The sequence below is a fragment of the Dendrobates tinctorius genome, unplaced genomic scaffold, assembly GCF_039654945.1.
Source record: "Dendrobates tinctorius isolate UK_male_01 unplaced genomic scaffold, ASM3965494v1 ptg000075l, whole genome shotgun sequence".
NCBI classification, from domain to species: Eukaryota; Metazoa; Chordata; class Amphibia; order Anura; family Dendrobatidae; genus Dendrobates; species Dendrobates tinctorius.
In genome coordinates this window covers 16,565,277-16,585,522 of record NW_027361743.1, presented here as the reverse complement: position 1 = coordinate 16,585,522, position 20,246 = coordinate 16,565,277, and the positions used below count along the sequence as shown (strand labels likewise).

Here is a 20,246-nt window from a genome sequence, read left to right as displayed (position 1 = left end):
CATCGCTAAGTGGTCGCTAGTGAGCTGCCACACAGGCAGATCTCACCAGCGACATCGCTGGGGACGGGGGTCGCTACTTACCTGTCACACCAGGCGATCCTGCGTCCTCCAGCCCGGCTCCACGTGTCGCTCGACTCTCCACAGGAAGCGCCGCAGGAAGCTGACGATGAGAAGCAGTCCTGGACGTTCTCGTGCGATCAGTGATAACCAGCGGGGGAGCCGGTTGTAGGTAAGTATCAGACACAGCGATATCGCTAGCAATATCGCTATAACGTCACAAGTTATAGCGATACTGCTAGCGATATCGCTTAGTGTGACATGCCCTTTAGGAACCTTGAATACTGCAGAAATTCTTTTGTAACCTTGGCCATATCTATGCGTTGCCACAATTCTGTCTCTGAGCTCCTTGGCCAGTTCCTTTGACCTCATGATTCTCATTTAGTCTGACATGCACTGTGAGGTCTTATATAGACAGGTGTGTGCCTTTACAAATCAAGTCTTATCAGTTTAATTAAAGACAGCTGGACTCCAATGAAGGAGTAGAACCATCTCAAGGAGGATCACAAAGAAATGAACAGCATGTGACTTAAATATGAGTGTCTGAGCAAAAGGTCTGAATACTTATGACCATGTGATATTTCTGTTTTTCTTTTTTATTAAATTTGCAAAAATTTTTACATTTCTGGGTTTTTTTCAGTCAAGATGGGGAGCAGAGTGTACATTAATGAGAAAAAAATGAATTTTTTTGATTTTTCGAATTTACCAAATGGCTGCAATGAAACAAAGAGTAAAAAATTTTAAGGGGTCTGAATACTTTCCGTACCCAATGTATATATACTGCACTGCACATATCAGCCTGTCTCCTCTTCAGTTCGTCTAGACTCCTGCAGTTAAAGGATCTTTAGTGACAACATGGTCACATGACTGTGATGTCACCAAAGGTCCTTATGCAGTGTTAACCTTGGAATAGAAAGACTGGGAGACCCTAAGAGAATGGGGGAACTGGGCAACTGCACAGTTTTCCCCCTCCCCAATGCCAGCCCTGACTGTAACTTGCTTATTTTTAGAGTAGGGCTTATATTTCAAGTATACTTCAAAAATCCTGGAAAATCATACTAAGGCTTATTTAAGGAGCAGGTGTTATTTTGGAGAAACTGGATCCTTGACAGGTGAAGCAACCTTATCTACTGTTATGCAGTCAGTGGCTGCACAGGTGGAACAATGCGAGGTCATCACACTGACTGTGCAAGGTCATCCTCTGCTGATCGAGAATGGTCGAATTGGCAGGAGGCATTATGGTAGTGAAAATTCTAAAATGTTGCTTATTGTGATATTGGTGAGAATGTAAGATACTCTAAATGTATCTGCAGGAATTAGTGCATATAGCAGCATAGGGCGGGTGTGCTTTATACCTGAATTGGGAGTTAAAGGGAATCTGTCACCGGCAGCAGGCGGCCTCTGTAAATGGCCTGAGTCCGGTCCGATGGGCGGTGTTTCTTCTTTCTCCACCCCATCCATGGCCCCCGTCCACGATCTTTGCCGGTATTAGAGAAGTTCAACTCCATAGTTCGCGTGTGCGCAAAGCAATCTTGCTTCGCGCACACGCAGTATGCATTACCCAACTTCGGGCAAAGCCGAAAATCATTACTGCGCATGCGCCGGTACACTATGTCCCGGAACACAGCGAAATACTTCGGGACATAGTGGACCGGCGCATGCCCACCAGCTCAGAGAGAACTGAAAATTATAGCTAGAGCCTTCAAAGGGAGAAAACTGGTGAAAAGTGTGGGATAGAAGTCATATAATTGACAGAAAAGTGTATACACCCAAGATGTGGTCTCTGTCTTATATATACTCCAGCTCCACCCAGATACACTGGCATCCTTACGTGGGACCTATGACCTCGGCCATCCTTTATACCCACTGCCCAGTATATTAAAGGAACTGTGCTTGACATTGTTAAGTCCATGTGACCATCTGAAGGACAGATGCCACCTCAAAGGAGACCGAAAGGATTCTGTTTGCCTCATTGCATGGCTCCATCAGGGGCACATCGCCCATCTCACGTGACCCCCCCAACAGACCTATCCATTAAAGTAAACGGCTGCCCACTCTCTCCAGTCCCACAAGCTCACTGTCTCGGGGTTATCCTTGACACTGATCTCTCTTTCAAACCACATATCCAAGCCCTTTCCGCTTCCTGCCGACTCCAACTCAAAAGTATTTCACGGATCCGTACATTCCTCAACCAAGAATCTGCAAAAACCCTAGTCCATGCCCTCATCATCTCCCACCTTGACTACTGCAACCTCCTGCTCTGTGGCCTCCCCTCTAACACTCTCGCACCCCTCCAATCTATTCTTAACTCTGCTGCCCGACTAATCTACCTGTCCCCCCGCTATTCCCCGGCCTCTCCCCTCTGTCAATCCCTGCACTGGCTCCCCATTACCCAAAGACTCCAGTTCAAACCCTAACCATGACATACAAAGCCATCCACAACCTGAGTCCTCCGTACATCTGTGACCTAGTCTCCCGGTACTTACCTGCACAAAACCTCCGATCCTCACAAGATCTCCTTCTGTACTCCCCTCTTATCTCCTCATCCCACAATCGCATACAAGATTTCTCCCGCGCATCCCCCCTACTCTGGAACTCTCTACCACAACATATCAGACTCTTGCCTACCATGGAAACCTTCAAAAAGAACTTGAAGACCTACCTCTTCCGACAAGCCTACAACTTGCAGTAACCACCGATCCACCAAACCGCTGCACGACCAGCTCTACGCTCGCCTACTGTATCCTCACCCATCCCGTTGTAGATTGTGAGCCCTCGTGGGCAGGGTCCTCTCTCATCCTGTACCAGTTGTGACTTGTATTGTTGAAGATTACTGTACTTGTATGTATTATGTATACCCCTCCTCACATGTAAAGCGCCATGGAATAAATGCCGCTATAATAATAAATACTAATAATAATCTGTATCCCGTTTTTCAGGGATTTTGATAGAAGATCCAAACAGAAGCCATCAAAGCACCGCTGGACGCAGTGTGTACTTAGCTTAAATCCCCCATTTTTTTCTTATTTGAAGAACGTGTATAATTGAACCCGCTTACAATTTCCAATTCTGCATTAAAATTTAAAGCTCAGTTTCATCCTTTATTGGATTTAATTACTAAAGTTTGTGAAGCTCCACAGCTACTGTTCTGCAACCTACTTTCTTCTCATAGATGCCTTCCAAAAAGTGTTAATAGCTGCTGCTCATAAAAAAAAGCATTTCCAGCTGCCTGAGCAGCGGTGCCAACGATTTTTATGCTTAACTATAGCACAAACTCACCCCATGCACCGGCACAGACAAGTAGGGAAACCATCTTTATGGGTATTCTAGAGTAGCCAGGCAATATCAATCTCATAAAACATGGTGGGCAGACATGAAAAAACAGAACCATATGCACATGTGAATCACATAAACAGTATATATACAGTATGTAAGCCAAAACACTCAATGCATGGGTTTAATGCCTCTTTATACAGTTGTGGCCGAAAGTATTGACACCCCTGCAATTCTGCCAGATAATACTCAGTTTCTTCCTGAAAATGATTGCAAACACAAATTCTTTGGTATTATTATCTTCATTTAATTTGTCTTAAATGAAAAAAACACAAAAAGAATTGTCCTAAAGCCAAATTGGATATAATTCCACACCAAACATAAAAAAGAGGGTGGACAAAAGTATTGGCACTGTTCGAAAAATCATGTGATGCTTCTCTAATTTGTGGAATTAACAGCACCTGTAACTTACCTGTGGCACCTAACAGGTGTTGGCAATAACTAAATCACACTTGCAGCCAGTTGACATGGATTAAAGTTGACTCAGCCTCTGTCCTGTGTCCTTGTGTGTACCACATTGAGCATGGAGAAAAGAAAGAAGACCAAAGAACTGTCTGAGGACTTGAGAAACCAAATTGTGAGGAAGCATGAGCAATCTCAAGGCTACAAATCCATCTCCAAAGACCTGAATGTTCCTGTGTCTACCGTGCGCAGTGTCATCAAGAAGTTTAAAGCCCATGGCACTGTGGCTAACCTCCCTAGATGTGGACGGAAAAGAAAAATCAACTAGAGATTTCAACGCAAGATGTTGGATAAAGAACCTCGACTAACATCCAAACAAGTTCAAGCTGCCCTGCAGTCCGAGGGTACAACAGTGTCAACCCGTACTATCCGTCGGCGTCTGAATGAAAGGGACTGTATGGTAGGAGACCCAGGAAGATCCCACTTCTTACCCCGAGACATAAAAAAGCCAGGCTGGAGTTTGCCAAAACTTACCTGAAAAAGCCTAAAACGTTTTGGAAGAATGTTCTCTGGTCAGATGAGACAAAAGTAGAGCTTTTTGGGCAAAGGCATCAACATAGAGTTTACAGGAGAATAAAAGAGGCATTCAAAGAAAAGAACACGGTCCCTACAGTCAAACATGGCGGAGGTTCCCTGATGTTTTGGGGTTGCTTTGCTGCCTCTGGCACTGGACTGCTTGACCGTGTGCATGGCATTATGAAGTCAGAAGACTACCAACAAATTTTGCAGCATAATGTAGGGCCCAGTGTGAGAACGCTGGGTCTCCCTCAGAGGTCATGGTTCTTCCAGCAGGACAATGACCCAAAACACACTTCAAAAAGCACTAGAAAAAGATTTGAGAGAAAGTACTGGAGACTTCTAAGGTGGCCAGCAATGAGTCCAGACCTGAATCCCCTAGAACACCTGTGGAGAGATCTAAAAATGGCAGTTTGGAGAAGGCACCCTTCAAATATCAGGGACCTGGAGCAGTTTGCCAAAGAAGAATGGTCTAAAATTCCAGCAGAGCATTGTAAGAAACTCATTGATAGTTACCGGAAGCGGTTGGTCGCAGTTATTTTGGCTAAAGGTTGTGCAGCCAAGTATTAGGCTGAGGGTGCCAATACTTTTGTCTGGCCCATTTTTGGAGTTTTGTGTGAAATGATCAATGTTTTGCTTTTTGCTTCATTCTCTTTTGTGTTTTTTCATTTAAGACAAATTAAATGAAGATAATAATACCAAAGAATTTGTGTTTGCAATCATTTTCAGGAAGAAACTGAGTATTATCTGACAGAATTGCAGGGGTGTCAATACTTTTGGCCACAACTGTAGTGTGTGCTTGCCTCAATTGATGCTGAACACAGTAATCCAACTTTTCAAGTGGTTTCACTTTTTGTTTTCTAGTGGTTTTAACTACAGGGTTTTACTGAAGTTGTAGAGAAGAAATTATGTAACAGAAAGAGGCATTCTCTCCATAGATGTCTGTGTCATCTCAACCACTTATCATTAGAACAGGGGGCTCTTGCCTGCTGAGGTGGCAACTGACCACTGGATTAGGGTTGGAAATTTTGTTTTTGCTTTGTCACTCATATGGATTTTTTTTTCTTTAAATATAATTTTAGTTCTCTGCAGTATATACTATGTTGAGTTAAAATTAAAAAAAAATTTAAAAAATAAAAAAGAATGAATTTAGAGGTGCACATCAGCAGAACTCTACTTTTTCTCCCCTTGGTCATTTTTTGAGATCTTGGGGTGTTGTTGTTCTTAAAAGGAACATGTCAGGACAATTTTACTAATATGACTAATGGTGTGACTGCACAGATCATAGAGCAATATTTGAAGCTTTCAAGCAATATGCAAAATAATCTGAAAGTGTATTGGGGGGAGTGTCAATGCACTCAGCATTACCAAGGACCAAACAGAGTTACATGCACAGGTGAGGAAGTGCGCTTCAGAAATCTTATGACAGTGACTGGGGGGCCTTATATACATGGCTATTTTTCCAGTTACAAAGGCCCCAGCACAAGTCGGAATGGAAAATAGGGGACTAGAAATGGGCAGAAACCTGGAAGTTCGAGTCCGATGGGTTCGGCTGAACAGTTACAAAAAGTTTGGGTTCGGGTACCAGAACAGTACCCGGACCCTATTCAGTTGAATGTGGGGCCCGAACAGACAATGTTTGGCATACTGTCATGTGCATGACAGCGCGGCAAACACCGCTTCTGATCGGCAGTAAAATCATCACCGCCGGCCAGACAGTCGCGGTTCTCTTGTTGTCAAATGACAGCGTGAGCACGCAGCTATGGTCAGAGGAATAAAGTTTACCTCCGGCCATTGGTGTCAGCTGATGGGACTATAGCTCCTATCAGCTGTCACCTGTTGCCACTAATAACAGTGAGAACAGGAGCCGCTGATGGCAGTATTCATCAGCCGGTGCCTACGCTGTAAATATATACACACATGGTCAAAATTGTTGGTACCCCTCGCTTAATGACTTAAAAACCCACTGTGGTGACAGAAATAACTTGAATCTGACAAAAGTAATAATCAAAAATCTATGAAAATGAACAAATGTAAGTCATACATTGCTTATCAACCATGCTTTCACATAATTTAAAAAAAAATAAAGCTCATGAAATAGGCCTGGACAGAAATGATGGTACCCCTGAAAATAATGTGACAAAAGGGACATGTTAAATCAAGGTTTGTCCACTAATTAGCATCACAGGTGTCTACAATCTTGGAATCAGTGAGTGGCCTGTATAGAGGGCTACAGATACACACTGTGCTGTTTGGTGACATGGTGTGTATCATACTCAACATGTACCAGAAGAAGCAAAGGAAAGAGTTGTCTCAGGAGATTAGAAAGAAAATTACAGACAAACATGTTAAAGGTAAAAGATATAAGACCATCTCCAAGCAGCTTGATGTTCCTGTGACTACCGTTGCACATATTATTCAGAAATTTAAGCTCCATGGGACTGTAGCCAACCTCCCTGGATGTGGCCGCAGGAGGAAAATTGATGACAAATCAAAGAGACGGATCATACAAATGGTATCAAAAGAGCCCAGAAAAACTTATAAACAGATTAAAGGTGAAGTTCAAGGTCAAGGAACATCAGTGTCAGATCGTACCATCCGTCGTATGAGCCAAAATGGACTTCACGGGAGACGACCAAGGAGGACACCATTGTTGAAAAAAATCATAAAAAGCCAGACTGGAATTTGCCAAACTACATGTTAACAAGCAACAAAGCTTCTGGGAGAATGTCCTATAAACAGATGGGACAGAAATTGAACTATTTGGCAAGGCACTTCAGCTCTACAGTATGTTCACAGACAGAAAAATGAAGCATATCAAGAAAAGAACACTGTCCCTACTGTGAAACATGGAGGAGGCTCTGTTATGTTCTGGGGCTGCTTTGCTGTATCTGGCACAGGGTGTCCAGAATCTGTGCAGGGTACAATGAAATCTCAAGACTATCAAGGGATTCTAGAGAGAAATGTGCTGCCCAGTATAAGAAAGCTTGATCTCAGTCGCAAGTCATGGGTCTTGTAACAGGATAATGACCCAAAACAACAAGCTAAAAACACCCAAGAATGGCTAAGAGGAAAACATTGGACTATTCTTAAGTGGCTTTCTATGAGGCCTGACCTAAATCCTATTGCGCAACTTTGGAAAGAGCTGAAACATGCCGTCTGGAAAAGGCAACCTTCAAGCACAAGACAACTGGAGTAGTTTGCTCTTGAGGAGTGGGCCAAAATACCTGTCGAGAGGTGCTGAAGTTTCATTGACAATTACAGGAATTGTTTTATTGCAGTGATTGCCTCAAAAGGTTGTGCAACAAAATATTAAGTTAAGGGTACCATAATTTCTGTCCATCCTCTTTCATGAGTTTTATTTTTTTAAAAATCCGGTGGAAGCATGGTTGAAAAGCAGTGTCTGACTTCATTTGTTTATTTTCATAGATTATCAATTTATTATTACTTTTGTTAGATTCAAGTTTTTTCTGTCACCATTGTGGGTTTTTCTGTCATTAAACGAGGAGTACCAACTATTTTGACCACGTGTGTATATTTTTAAAAAAAACATCGTTGGTTCCCCTGTATTTTTGATAACCAGCCAGGCAAAAACTCACAGCTGGGGGCTGCAAACCTCAGCTGTCAGCTTCAGCAAGGCTGGTTATCAAGAATAGAGGGGTTCCCACTCCGATTTTTTTAAAAGATTTAAGTAATTAATTTAAAAAACTGGAGTGGGATCCTCCCATTTTTGACAACTAGCCAAGCTAAAGCAGACAGCTGGGAGCTGGTAAGGGGGCATGGATATTGGCCCTCCCAGTCTAAAACTAGCAGCCCGCAGCCGCCCAGAATAGGCACATCTATTAGATACACCAATTCTGGCACTTTGTTCAGCTGTTCCCACTTGCCCTGTAGCAGTGGCTATTGAGGTTCATATTTGTAGGGTTGATATCACCATTATATTGTCTGGTCACATGAATCCCAAGGATGGAGAGGCGTCTATAAGACTGTTCGGGTTCACCCATCTCTATGGGGACCTCGTTTTTGAGCTAGGTATGGATTTCAGACCATAATTCTTAAGTTTTTATGGCATACTCTGTGAGAGGAGTAATGTAGAAAGCACTGATTTAAGTCTTCAGATTTTCCATAAAAACATGTAATTGTGGACATTACATCATTCATTTCTACGTAATGAAAATATTTTCCTTTCCTTTTAGACTGGAATGGGACACTTACAAGTTACAAGTGAGGGTCTACGTCTAGAAGGGGAATCGGAGTTCCTTTATCCATTGTATGCCAAAGAAATACGTTCTAGGCTGGTAAGTGTTTAATGTATCTCACGAGGCAATCAGCATTGTTCGTTTTTATCCTAAGGCTATGTGCACACGCTGCGGTTTTTGCTGCGGTTCCGCTGTGGTTTTGGCCCTGCGGAACCACAGCAGTTCCGCAGACATGGTACAGTACCATGTAACCCTATGGGTTTTCAAAACCGCAGTGCTCACGCTGCGTTTTTTTCTGCGCGGTTTTGCTGCGTTTTTTTTTCCGCAGCTTGTCAATTGTTTCTGCGGATTCCGCTGCGGTTTCACACGTTTAACATAGTAGAGGTGTGAAACCGCAGGGCAAAACCGCAGGCCAAACCGCAGCAAAACCGCAGGTCACTTTACCTGCGGTTTTACCTGCGGTTCCGCTGGAAAAAACCCGCAGGTGAATCTGCAGCGTGTGCACATAGCCTTGCTGTTCTTGAAAACTTTATGCACAGAAAACACAAGCATTGTCATTTATCTACATCAGTGCCATAAAAGTGAATAAAGAGTTGCTCACGCTTGTGCACTGACATGGGGAGACGTGACCGAGGTCACTGACTAGCAGGAAACGGATACTGATGGACTGTACGGACGTCTTGGATATTGAAGATAGGTTCTTGTTCACACACGTAGTTATCAGGAAACAGTTCTGGAACTGGCCGTATTAGGACCGGGGACAACGGTCTCAGGACTGGCCGCATCGTGACCAGGAGATCGGGTATAGGTACCGCAGACGCGGTTTCAGAAATAGGTTACCACCGAAGCGGTCACAAAAACAAACAATTCTATATTAATAGGAATACACGATATGGTAGTAACTATAACAGACTAGGGATGGGGGAGAATACAGTTACACACACACACCAATGCCCTGCACATGAGGAAAGAGACATAGCTAATCAGGAGAACTATACTACATATCTAACTGGAGGAATTTTCTTTTATTATTATTATAACTAGTACAAATTAGGATAGGATCTTTGAGATGGGAATACCCTGTTACACCGCTCCGCCATACTCACCCGGCCTCCGCTCCCACGCCGCAGCCTCTCTCCACCCGACGGCCGCGGCGGTCACCTGAGACAGACCCGCGACCGATGCCTTCCCTGCATGCTATGCGCATGCGCCATAGGCCGCGGCCGCGCCTCCTTCCTGCTTCTTATGCTCCGGCTGTGCCCTGACCCGGAAGCACATTTGGACCAATGGCTGACCAGACGGGGCCATATCAGGCCGCTTCCCCCTGAGGGAGGCGCCTGATCGTTGTGTTTCCTGACACTCTGGCCTCGCTCCATCGTGCACACTCTGCTCCTGCAGTTCCTGCCTCGGCTGCTCCTCACAGCAGCTTCTCAGTCCTGCTACCCGTGTTCCTGTCGTCCTACTCCAGTCCTGCCTTCACTGTTCCTGCCGTCCTACTCCAGTCCTGCCTTGTGTTCCTGCCGTCCCACTCCAGTCCTGCCTTCACTGTTCCTGCCGTCCTACTCCAGTCCTGCCTTGTGTTCCTGCCGTCCTACTCCAGTCCCGCCTTCAGTGTTCCTGCCGTCCTACTCCAGTCCTGTCTTCAGTGCTCCTGCCGTCCTACTCCATTCTCAGTCTTACTCTGGTCCATCCTGAGCCGCCCCTCTCGGTACCGGCTACCGTGGTACTCGAACCCCTGGGCCTGCTCCTAACGGTCCCTGTATAGGGGTCGGTTCCACCTGGCAGCTCGCCCGGGGTCCCTCGGTGCCACGGTCCAGAGGGTCCACTCTCGGAGCTCCCGCTCCTGACCACCCACGCTAACAGTACGATCAGGCCATGGACTCCGCCGGTACTACGGCTGCTACCCAGAAAGAGTTGCTATTCCTACGGGAGAATCAGGGGCGCATTATGTCAATCATGAAGTCGATGGACACCCTTTTGTCGGCCTTACAGGTGGCCGATCCTGGAAATGCCACTCAGCTGGCCAGTCTCCAACAGGAGCTGGGTCAGCAGCAAGATACTCAAACCCACATTTTGTCCTACATGGCCTCCTTTGATAGTCGCTTGTCGGCCCTCCAGGCTGCCGCTGCAGTGCCGACTCCTCCCCCTACGTCTGCTGCTCATCCGACGCCCCGCCTCGCCAAGCCGCCTCGTTTCACCGGGGATCCCAAGCTCTGTAGGGGGTTCTTAAATCAGTGTAGTCTCCACTTTGAATGGCTGCCGCAGCAATATCCCTCGGACCGGGCCAAAGTGGCCTTCATCATGTCCCATCTGGAGGGAGAGGCCCTTTCTTGGGTAAACCCGCTCTGGGAACGTGACGACCCGGTCGTTTCGAGTCTCCCGGTTTTCCTGGATACGTTTCGTAAGGTTTTCGATGAGCCGGGCCGGTTAGCCTCTCTCACTGAGTCACTCTTTAACTTACACCAGGGCTCTCTCACGGTCGGACAGTACGCTATTCGCTTTCGCACTATTTCCTCTGAGCTCGGCTGGAATAACGCAGCTTTGGTGGGGGCATTCTGGCGCGGTCTTTCTAGTAAAATAAAGGATGAACTCGCTGGTCGAGATACCCCGTCCACCTTAGAGGACCTTATCTCGCTGGCTACCCGCATTGACCTGCGCTTCCTGGAGCGCGCTCGGGAGTCAGTGAGAGACAGGCGCTCCTCCAGGTCAGTTCCTCCTTTCACTCAGTCGGCCAGCTCACGTTCAGTCGGATCTTCTTCCCTCTCTTCGGGTGAGCCCATGCAGATAGATCATCTCAGGTTGGCCGAGTTACGTCAGAGAGAGAGACGGGCACAAGGTCTGTGCCTCTATTGCGGTCATTCGTCACACTATATCCACACCTGTCCTAAGAGACAGGGAAACGACTCCACCTAGGTCAGGTAAGAGAGGCCTTCCTAGGTGATGATGATGATTCCTCTCAACCCCTTACGATTTCTGTGCTTTTGGTTTCAGGAGGGAGGCGTGGTTCCTAGGTGGCCTACGTGGATTCGGGCTCAGCGGGTAACTTCATTCGGCCGGAAGAGGTAGACAAATACCAAATTCCTGTAGTCACTCTATCTAACCCAATTCAGATTGCCACCGTGGATGGCAAACCGCTACAGGTGACCGTCACCTTGGTCACTGAAGAGGTGGAATTGCAAATCGGAGCCTTACATCGAGAGAAGATAGCCTTTTACGTTTTACCTAAGCTCTCTCACGCCATTCTACTCGGTCTTCCATGGTTAAGGACTCATCAGCCTGTTCTCGACTGGTCTTCTGGGGAGATACTCCGCTGGGGGCACCCGTGCCAAGCTCGCTGTCTGACTCCTGTCCGCCTGGCGGCCGCTCCACGGTCACCTCCAGACCTCCCGGGTCTTCCTCCAGCTTACAGCTCCTACGCCGATGTTTTTGATAAGAAGGAAGCAGAGGTCCTCCCTCCACACCGGCCGTTTGACTGCCCAATTGAACTTGTTTCTGGTTCAACCCCCCCAAGGGGCAGAATCTACCCTCTGTCTCCCGTGGAGACCACCGCCATGTCCGAGTACGTCCGAGAGAACCTCGCCAAAGGCTTTATACGGAAATCCTCTTCGCCCGCGGGAGCCGGGTTCTTCTTCGTCAAAAAGAAGGACGGGACTCTACGGCCATGCATTGACTATAGGGGCTTGAATGAGATTACCATCAAGAACAGGTACCCTCTTCCACTCATTCCGGAAATGTTTGACCGTCTCAGAGGGGCTCGGGTCTTTACCAAGCTGGACCTCAGAGGAGCCTACAATCTGGTCCGTATCCGTGCAGGTGACGAGTGGAAGACCGCTTTCAACACTCGAGATGGCCATTACGAGTACCTGGTCATGCCCTTCGGTCTTTGCAATGCTCCTGCAGTCTTTCAAGAGTTCGTCAACGAGATCTTCCGGGATCTCTTGTACTCCTGTGTGGTCGTGTACTTAGACGACATCCTCGTCTTCTCGCCGGACCTCTCGTCCCACAGAAAGAGTGTCCGCCTGGTGCTTCAGCGTCTTCGGGAGAACCGTCTGTATGCAAAGATCGAGAAATGTCTCTTCGAACAGACCTCTCTGCCATTTCTGGGATACATTATCTCCGACGCTGGTCTAAGGATGGATCCCGAGAAGTTGTCTGCCATCCTCAAATGGCCTCGCCCCGTCGGATTAAAGGCGATACAACGATTCCTCGGGTTCGCCAACTATTACCGGCAATTTGTCTCCCACTTCTCCGCGATCACAAGACCCATTTCTGTGCTCACCCGTAAAGGGTCTACTTCCAAGGATTGGTCTCCTGAGGCAGAGGAGGCCTTTCTGTCCCTAAAACGGGCTTTCTCCACGGCTCCGGTCCTGCATCGCCCTGAGAGCGATCGACCTTTTGTACTCGAGGTGGACGCTTCCTCGACTGGTGCCGGGGCGGTGCTGTCCCAGAGAACCGCCTCCGGTCGCCTGCACCCTTGTGGCTTCTTCTCGAAGGCCTTTTCTCCATCCGAGTGTAACTACTCGATCGGTGACCGGGAACTTTTGGCCATCAAGTTGGCCTTGGAGGTATGGCGCCACCTCCTGGAAGGAGCTGTCCATCCTTTTGTCATCTTCTCGGACCACAAGAATCTGGCCTATCTCCAGTCTGCCCAGAGACTAAACCCTCGCCAGGCCAGATGGTCTTTATTTTTTGCCCGATTTGATTTCGAGCTCCGATTCCGTCCCGGCAACAAGAATTCCAAAGCCGACGCCCTGTCCAGGGTCTTCCAACCACACGAATCCACGGAGGAACCGTCACATATCATTGATCCCACTAGGATCATCACCGTGGCTCCAGTGAACTGGCTTACTCCTCCGCCTGGCAAGACGCTTGTGCCACAGAATCTCAAGCAAAAGGTTCTTCTATGGGGGCACTCCTCCAAACTGGCCGGCCATGCCGGAACTAAGAAGACCCTTGATCTTATCAAACGTCACTACTGGTGGCCCTCACTTCGCCAAGATGTACTCGATTTTGTGGCTTCTTGTCCATCCTGTGCAATGAACAAGGTACCACGGAGATCTCCGTCTGGCTTGTTGCTTCCGTTGCCTGTCCCTACGGTTCCTTGGGAGAACATCGCCATGGATTTCATCACCGACCTACCCTGCTCTGCGGGCTGCTCAGTCATTCTGGTGGTGGTGGATCGTTTTTCCAAGATGGCTCACTTCATCCCTCTGCCCGGTCTTCCCTCAGCGCCGGAGCTGGCCGAGATCTTCATTCATCAAGTCTTCAGGCTTCATGGACTACCTCGACGCATTGTGTCTGACCGAGGGGTTCAGTTTACCTCCAAGTTCTGGCGTTCGCTTTGTAAGCTTATGAACGTTTCCCTCGACTTCTCCTCGGCCTACCATCCACAGTCCAACGGACAAGTAGAGCGTACCAACCAGACGCTTACGGGATACTTACGCCACTTCTCTAACGCCCACCAGAACGATTGGGTCAGCTTACTCCCCTGGGCAGAGTTCGCTTATAACAACCATGCTAGTGAGTCTTCGGCCAAGTCTCCGTTTTTCATTGTTTTTGGCAGACATCCTGGTGTTCCTGTTCCGATAACCCCTGCCTCTGAGGTACCCGCGGCCAATGCCTTGTCCTCGGAATTTTCTAAGATTTGGGCTGAGACCAGCACATCACTCAAGAGATCCGCTGATCAGATGAAGAACTATGCAGACAAAAAGAGGTTGGATTCTCCTCCGTATCGTGTTGGCGACAAGGTCTGGCTCTCCTCCAAATTCGTCCAACTAAAACTGCCCTCCTACAAGTTGGGTCCACGCTACATCGGTCCGTTTGAAATTCTGGGACGTATTAACGAAGTTGCCTACAAATTGAGGTTGCCTGCTTCGCTCCGGATCCCGAACACCTTTCACGTCTCTCTCCTGAAGCCTGTGGTGCTGAATCGTTTCCATTCCTCGCTTGATCTTGGTCCTCAGCCGGTGGGTGCCGACAACGTTTTTGAAGTGCAGGACATCCTCGCTGTGAAAAGGGTTAGAGGTAGGACTTTCTTTCTCGTTGATTGGAAGGGCTTTGGTCCTGAGGAGAGATCCTGGGAGCCTCGGGAGAATATTAATGCTCCCCGTATCCTCAAGAGGTTTCTTGTTAATCTCCGGGGGGGGCGGCTTAGGGGAGGGGGTACTGTTACACCGCTCCGCCATACTCACCCGGCCTCCGCTCCCACGCCGCAGCCTCTCTCCACCCGACGGCCGCGGCGGTCACCTGAGACAGACCCGCGACCGATGCCTTCCCTGCATGCTATGCGTATGCGCCATAGGCCGCTGCCGCGCCTCCTTCCTGTTTCTTATGCTCCGGCTGTGCCCTGACCCGGAAGCACATTTGGACCAATGGCTGACCAGACGGGGCCATATCAGGCCGCTTCCCCCTGAGGGAGGCGCCTGATCGTTGTGTTTCCTGACACTCTGGCCTCGCTCCATCGTGCACACTCTGCTCCTGCAGTTCCTGCCTCGGCTGCTCCTCACAGCAGCTTCTCAGTCCTGCTACCCGTGTTCCTGTCGTCCTACTCCAGTCCTGCCTTCACTGTTCCTGCCGTCCTACTCCAGTCCTGCCTTGTGTTCCTGCCGTCCCACTCCAGTCCTGCCTTCACTGTTCCTGCCGTCCTACTCCAGTCCTGCCTTGTGTTCCTGCCGTCCTACTCCAGTCCCGCCTTCAGTGTTCCTGCCGTCCTACTCCAGTCCTGTCTTCAGTGCTCCTGCCGTCCTACTCCAGTCTCAGTCTTACTCTGGTCCATCCTGAGCCGCCCCTCTCGGTACCGGCTACCGTGGTACTCGAACCCCTGGGCCTGCTCCTAACGGTCCCTGTATAGGGGTCGGTTCCACCTGGCAGCTCGCCCGGGGTCCCTCGGTGCCACGGTCCAGAGGGTCCACTCTCGGAGCTCCCGCTCCTGACCACCCACGCTAACATACCCCCTTAATTATTATATAAAAAACAGATACAAAATTATTGTATACTAAACAGATAAACAACGTCCACGGTGTATATTTGACATATCTATTCCGCTTCCTCTTTTGGCTTCACACAGGCATCTTTTGGATATATTGCTAATTATTCTTTATGAGAAGTTTGCATTTTCGGCGCTGATTACATAACGATTTCATCTTTCCTAATTGGGGACTACTACATCTCAGCCGTCATTTCTAGCAATGGATTAAATGTCTGTAATAAAAACTATTGCTGTTAATAGAGTTCTACTTTTTCACTAAATCCAATTTGATTGATTTGATTTATTTTCTGTTTATTCCTTTGTGGCATTTAATCTATTGTAATAAATGTCTTGCTGGAAACATTCATTTTATTTCGCTTTCGTTCACGGCGGTGTCCTCAATTATGTTCACAAATAATAGCAAACCACCGTGGCAATGAATTATTATATGAGCATTGATTTGGTGAAGTAATTGGGAGGGATTGTGTGTTTTATGCTCAGACACAAATGAATCAAGAATATTAGATGCAAGATATCAAATGTAGTAACTGCAAATAACACATAGACGGGCACAGATGTGTACCTGCCGGTATGTGTTTGAGGTCGTTCGTACAGCACTATATAGAACATATCGGGGGGGATTTGTGGTGCCCTCTAGATGTGATTTCTGACATCAAAAAGTTGCAAAATTTGTCCCAAGTAGTAATTGCTCAAAAAAAGATTGGTCAAAAAAGTCAGATCCCACCGGTCGGTCATTAATGGCATATCATATAGATGTGTCTACTGTAGAGTTGAGCGACTTTTGGTTTTTTAGGGTCGCGTTTCGTTTCGTGAAACCCGACTTTTCCAAAAGTCGGGTCGAGCAAGATCGTCCGATTATAGGGAAAAGTCGGGGTCGTCCCGAAACACGAAACCCAATGTAAGTCAATGGGGAATAAAAGTCGGCAGTGAGAGGAGGACAGGAAACACACCTACAGTGCCCATTTGAATGCCAAAAGCATCAATTCTTCTTTCTTAAGCTTGTCAACCTTAATTAACTTCATATTACAAGTTACGCACTGAAAAATGGGGGTTATTTGGCTACAAACTGTGGGGGGGGAGGGCTGGCTGCAGGTTTTCATGTGCCCTGGGCGAAAGAGCGCCCCTTTAACACATACCACAACTCATCATGCTCCGATACGGCAGAGAAATAGCGGTATAGTACAATGAAAAATACCTCACTTTTTACATCTCATGACGAGGCCCATCTATTTCTCCATACAGAATCATTGGTCCCATATAATGTTTGAAACAGTATATGATGAGCTCCACATAATGCTACAGTATATGTTGGTCCCCATGGATGAAGCTCCACTGTCTTATGGGCCCAAATAATGCTCCAAACATAATGGGCCCCATTTCTAATGCTCTAGTGTATAATGGGCCCTGTAAATGCTGCTCCAGTGTCTGATGTCCACCTTTGGAATGTTCCAGTGTATGGTGGGCCCCATCTATCATTCTCCAGAGTATAGTGCTCCCCAAAAATTGCTGTCCCAACATTGAAAACAATCAAATAAGTCTCCTCGCTAGGGAATCCCTGTACTTGTCTAGACAGGTGCTGTAGCTTGCTTAACAGCTCGCCAGCCGTTCTCACGCCCAGTATGGATTGCACGTGATTGCACAAAGGTTAGAAAGAGTACTGTATCCCTGGATAACATGTATGGATAGCGTACACATTCAAAATATATGTCTATACAGCATGAGGCAGGCTCAGACGGTGTTAGGCCCAGTATGGATTGCACGTCATTGCACAAAGGTTAGAAAGGGTACCGTATCCCCGGATTACATGTATGGATAGCGTACACATTCAAAATATATGTCTATACAGCATGAGGCAGGCTCAGACGGTGTTAGGCCCAGTATGGATTGCACGTCATTGCACAAAGGTTAGAAAGGGTACCGTGTCCCCGGATAACATGTATGGATAGCGTACACATTCAAAATATATGTCTATACAGCATGAGGCAGGCTCAGACGGTGTTAGGCCCAGTATGGATTGCACGTCATTGCACAAAGGTTAGAAAGGGTACCGTATCCCCGGATAACATGTATGGATAGCGTACACATTCAAAATATATGTCTATACAGCATGAGGCAGGCTCAGACGGTGTTAGGCCCAGTATGGATTGCACGTCATTGCACAAAGGTTAGAAAGGGTACCGTATCCCCGGATAACATGTATGGATAGCGTACACATTCAAAATATATGTCTATACAGCATGAGGCAGGCTCAGACGGTGTTAGGCCCAGTATGGATTGCACATCATTGCACAAAGGTTAGAAAGGGTACCGTATCCCCGGATAACATGTATGGATAGCGTACACATTCAAAATATATGTCTATACAGCATGAGGCAGGCTCAGACGGTGTTAGGCCCAGTATGGATTGCACGTCATTGCACAAAGGTTAGAAAGGGTACCGTATCCCCGGATAACATGTATGGATAGCGTACACATTCAAAATATATGTCTATACAGCATGAGGCAGGCTCAGATGGTGTTAGGCCCAGTATGGATTGCACGTCATTGCACAAAGGTTAGAAAGGGTACCGTATCCCCGGATAACATGTATGGATAGCGTACACATTCAAAATATATGTCTATACAGCATGAGGCAGGCTCAGACGGTGTTAGGCCCAGTATGGATTGCACGTCATTGCACAAAGGTTAGAAAGGGTACCGTATCCCCGGATAACATGTATGGATAGCGTACACATTCAAAATATATGTCTATACAGCATGAGGCAGGCTCAGACGGTGTTAGGCCCAGTATGGATTGCACGTCATTACACAAAGGTTAGAAAGGGTACCGTATCCCCGGATAACATGTATGGATAGCGTACACATTCAAAATATATGTCTATACAGCATGAGGCAGGCTCAGACGGTGTTAGGCCCAGTATGGATTGCACGTCATTGCACAAAGGTTAGAAAGGGTACCGTATCCCCGGATAACATGTATGGATAGCGTACACATTCAAAATATATGTCTCAGGAGGCAGGCTCAGACGGTGTCAGGCACAGTATGGATTTGACGGCCCAGATTACACAGAGGAGGAGCAGGGAGAGGTAAAGATTGCAAATGCTGGGGCCCTGCCCAAGCAAGGGGGGCCCACTCGTGGGCGTCGGTACTGGCACTGGGCCCCTCATAGTACAGCGGTGTGTCTGACGGCGGGTGTGCACCACCGCCGTCAGAGACACTTGATTGCACTATGAGGGACCCTGTGCCAGTGCCCGCGCCCAAGAGTCGGCCTACCCACCTGTCCAGGGCAACGGCACTCGCACGGTGTCATGCGGTAGGTGGTGACCCCGGCCATGGGGGGGGAGGCAGCACAGTTAGGGAGTTTTAGAAAGTGGCATATGTTGATGTTGGACATTCAGCTGATGCAAAAGGCGAAATAGGTGAAGTACCAGGAAGAGGTGGACCAAAGCAAGCCATTTTTCTGTCACCCTATGTGTCATCAGGGGAAGGTGGGACAAAATCCTTGGAAACCCATGCGTGGTTCATTTTAATGAAGGTTAGATCATCCACATTTTTGGTTGACAGACGGGTCCTTTTTTCTGTAAGGATTGATCCAGCTGCACTGAAGACTCTTTCCGATAGCACACTTGCAGCTGGGCAAGCGAGCTCCTGTAAGGCATATTGGGCCAATTCAGGCCAGGTGTCCAGTTTAGCGGCCCAATAGTCAAAGGGGAATGACCTGTGTGGGAGAACATCGATATGGGAGGAAAAGTAGTTTGTAACCATAGTTGACAACTGCTGTCTCCTGTCACTTTCCATCGATGCAGTATTACCAGTTGTGTGAGCGGTATTTGAAAAATCAGTCCACAACATTGTCATGAAACCCCTGTCTCCAACGCCACTTCTGCTGTGTGCACCACGAACACCTCTGCCAAGCTGCCCCCGGCCCGTACGGCTCGTGTGAGAACCATCACCGCTGCTGTGTGCTGGGAATGCCTCAAGCAACCGATTTACCAGAGTTGCTTGTTTATTAGCCAATATTAGGTCAAGGTTCTCCTGTGGCATGATGTTTTGTAATTTGCCTTTATAGCGTGGATCCAGGATGCTGGCCAACCAGTAGTCATCATCGTTCATCATTTTGGCAATGCGGGGGTCCCTTTTTAGGATCCGCAAGGCATAATCTGACATGTGGGCCAATGTTCCCGGTGTCAATGATGCACTGCGAGTGCTGGGTGGAGGAGCACTTTCTGGCAAATCCACATCCCTCCAGTCACGCACAAACCCTGTACCAGACCTTGCCACGCCAACATTTTCACTTGCCCCACGAGATGCATCCTCCTCCCCTAAGTAATCATCCCCATCATCCTCCTCCTCCTCCTCCTCTTCTTCCTCCACTTCGTCCAGGAGAGGTCCCTGAGCAGACAATGGCTGAATGTCATCAAGGATTCCCTCCTCCTCTTCCTCCTCATCAACATTGGCTGCAGACGCCTGCTCCTTAAGGTGCGTCAAAGTTTGCATGAGCAGACGCATAAGTGGGATGCTCATGCTTAGGATGGCGTCGTCTGCGCTTACCAGCCGTGTGCATTCCTCAAAACACTGAAGGACTTTACAAAGGTCTTTCAGCTTCGACCACTGCACGCCTGTCAACTCCATGTCTGCTCTCAAAGTGCCTGGCCGTGTATCCTCCCACAAATGCATTATGGCCTGCCTC

The 20,246-nt window shown here is 47.8% G+C and overlaps 1 protein-coding gene across 4 annotated transcripts in view; it reads left to right on the top strand.

The window, feature by feature from the left end:
* The window catches only part of SGCG (sarcoglycan gamma), a 390,616-nt gene that overhangs the window by 259,678 nt on the left and 110,692 nt on the right, over nt 1–20,246 (top strand). For all 4 annotated transcript variants that reach the window (XM_073583030.1, XM_073583029.1, XM_073583032.1 and 1 more), the window contains exon 3: nt 8,565–8,666. In XM_073583030.1, coding sequence (XP_073439131.1) covers nt 8,565–8,666 — 102 coding nt within the window. The remainder of the gene's footprint in view (nt 1–8,564; nt 8,667–20,246) is intronic.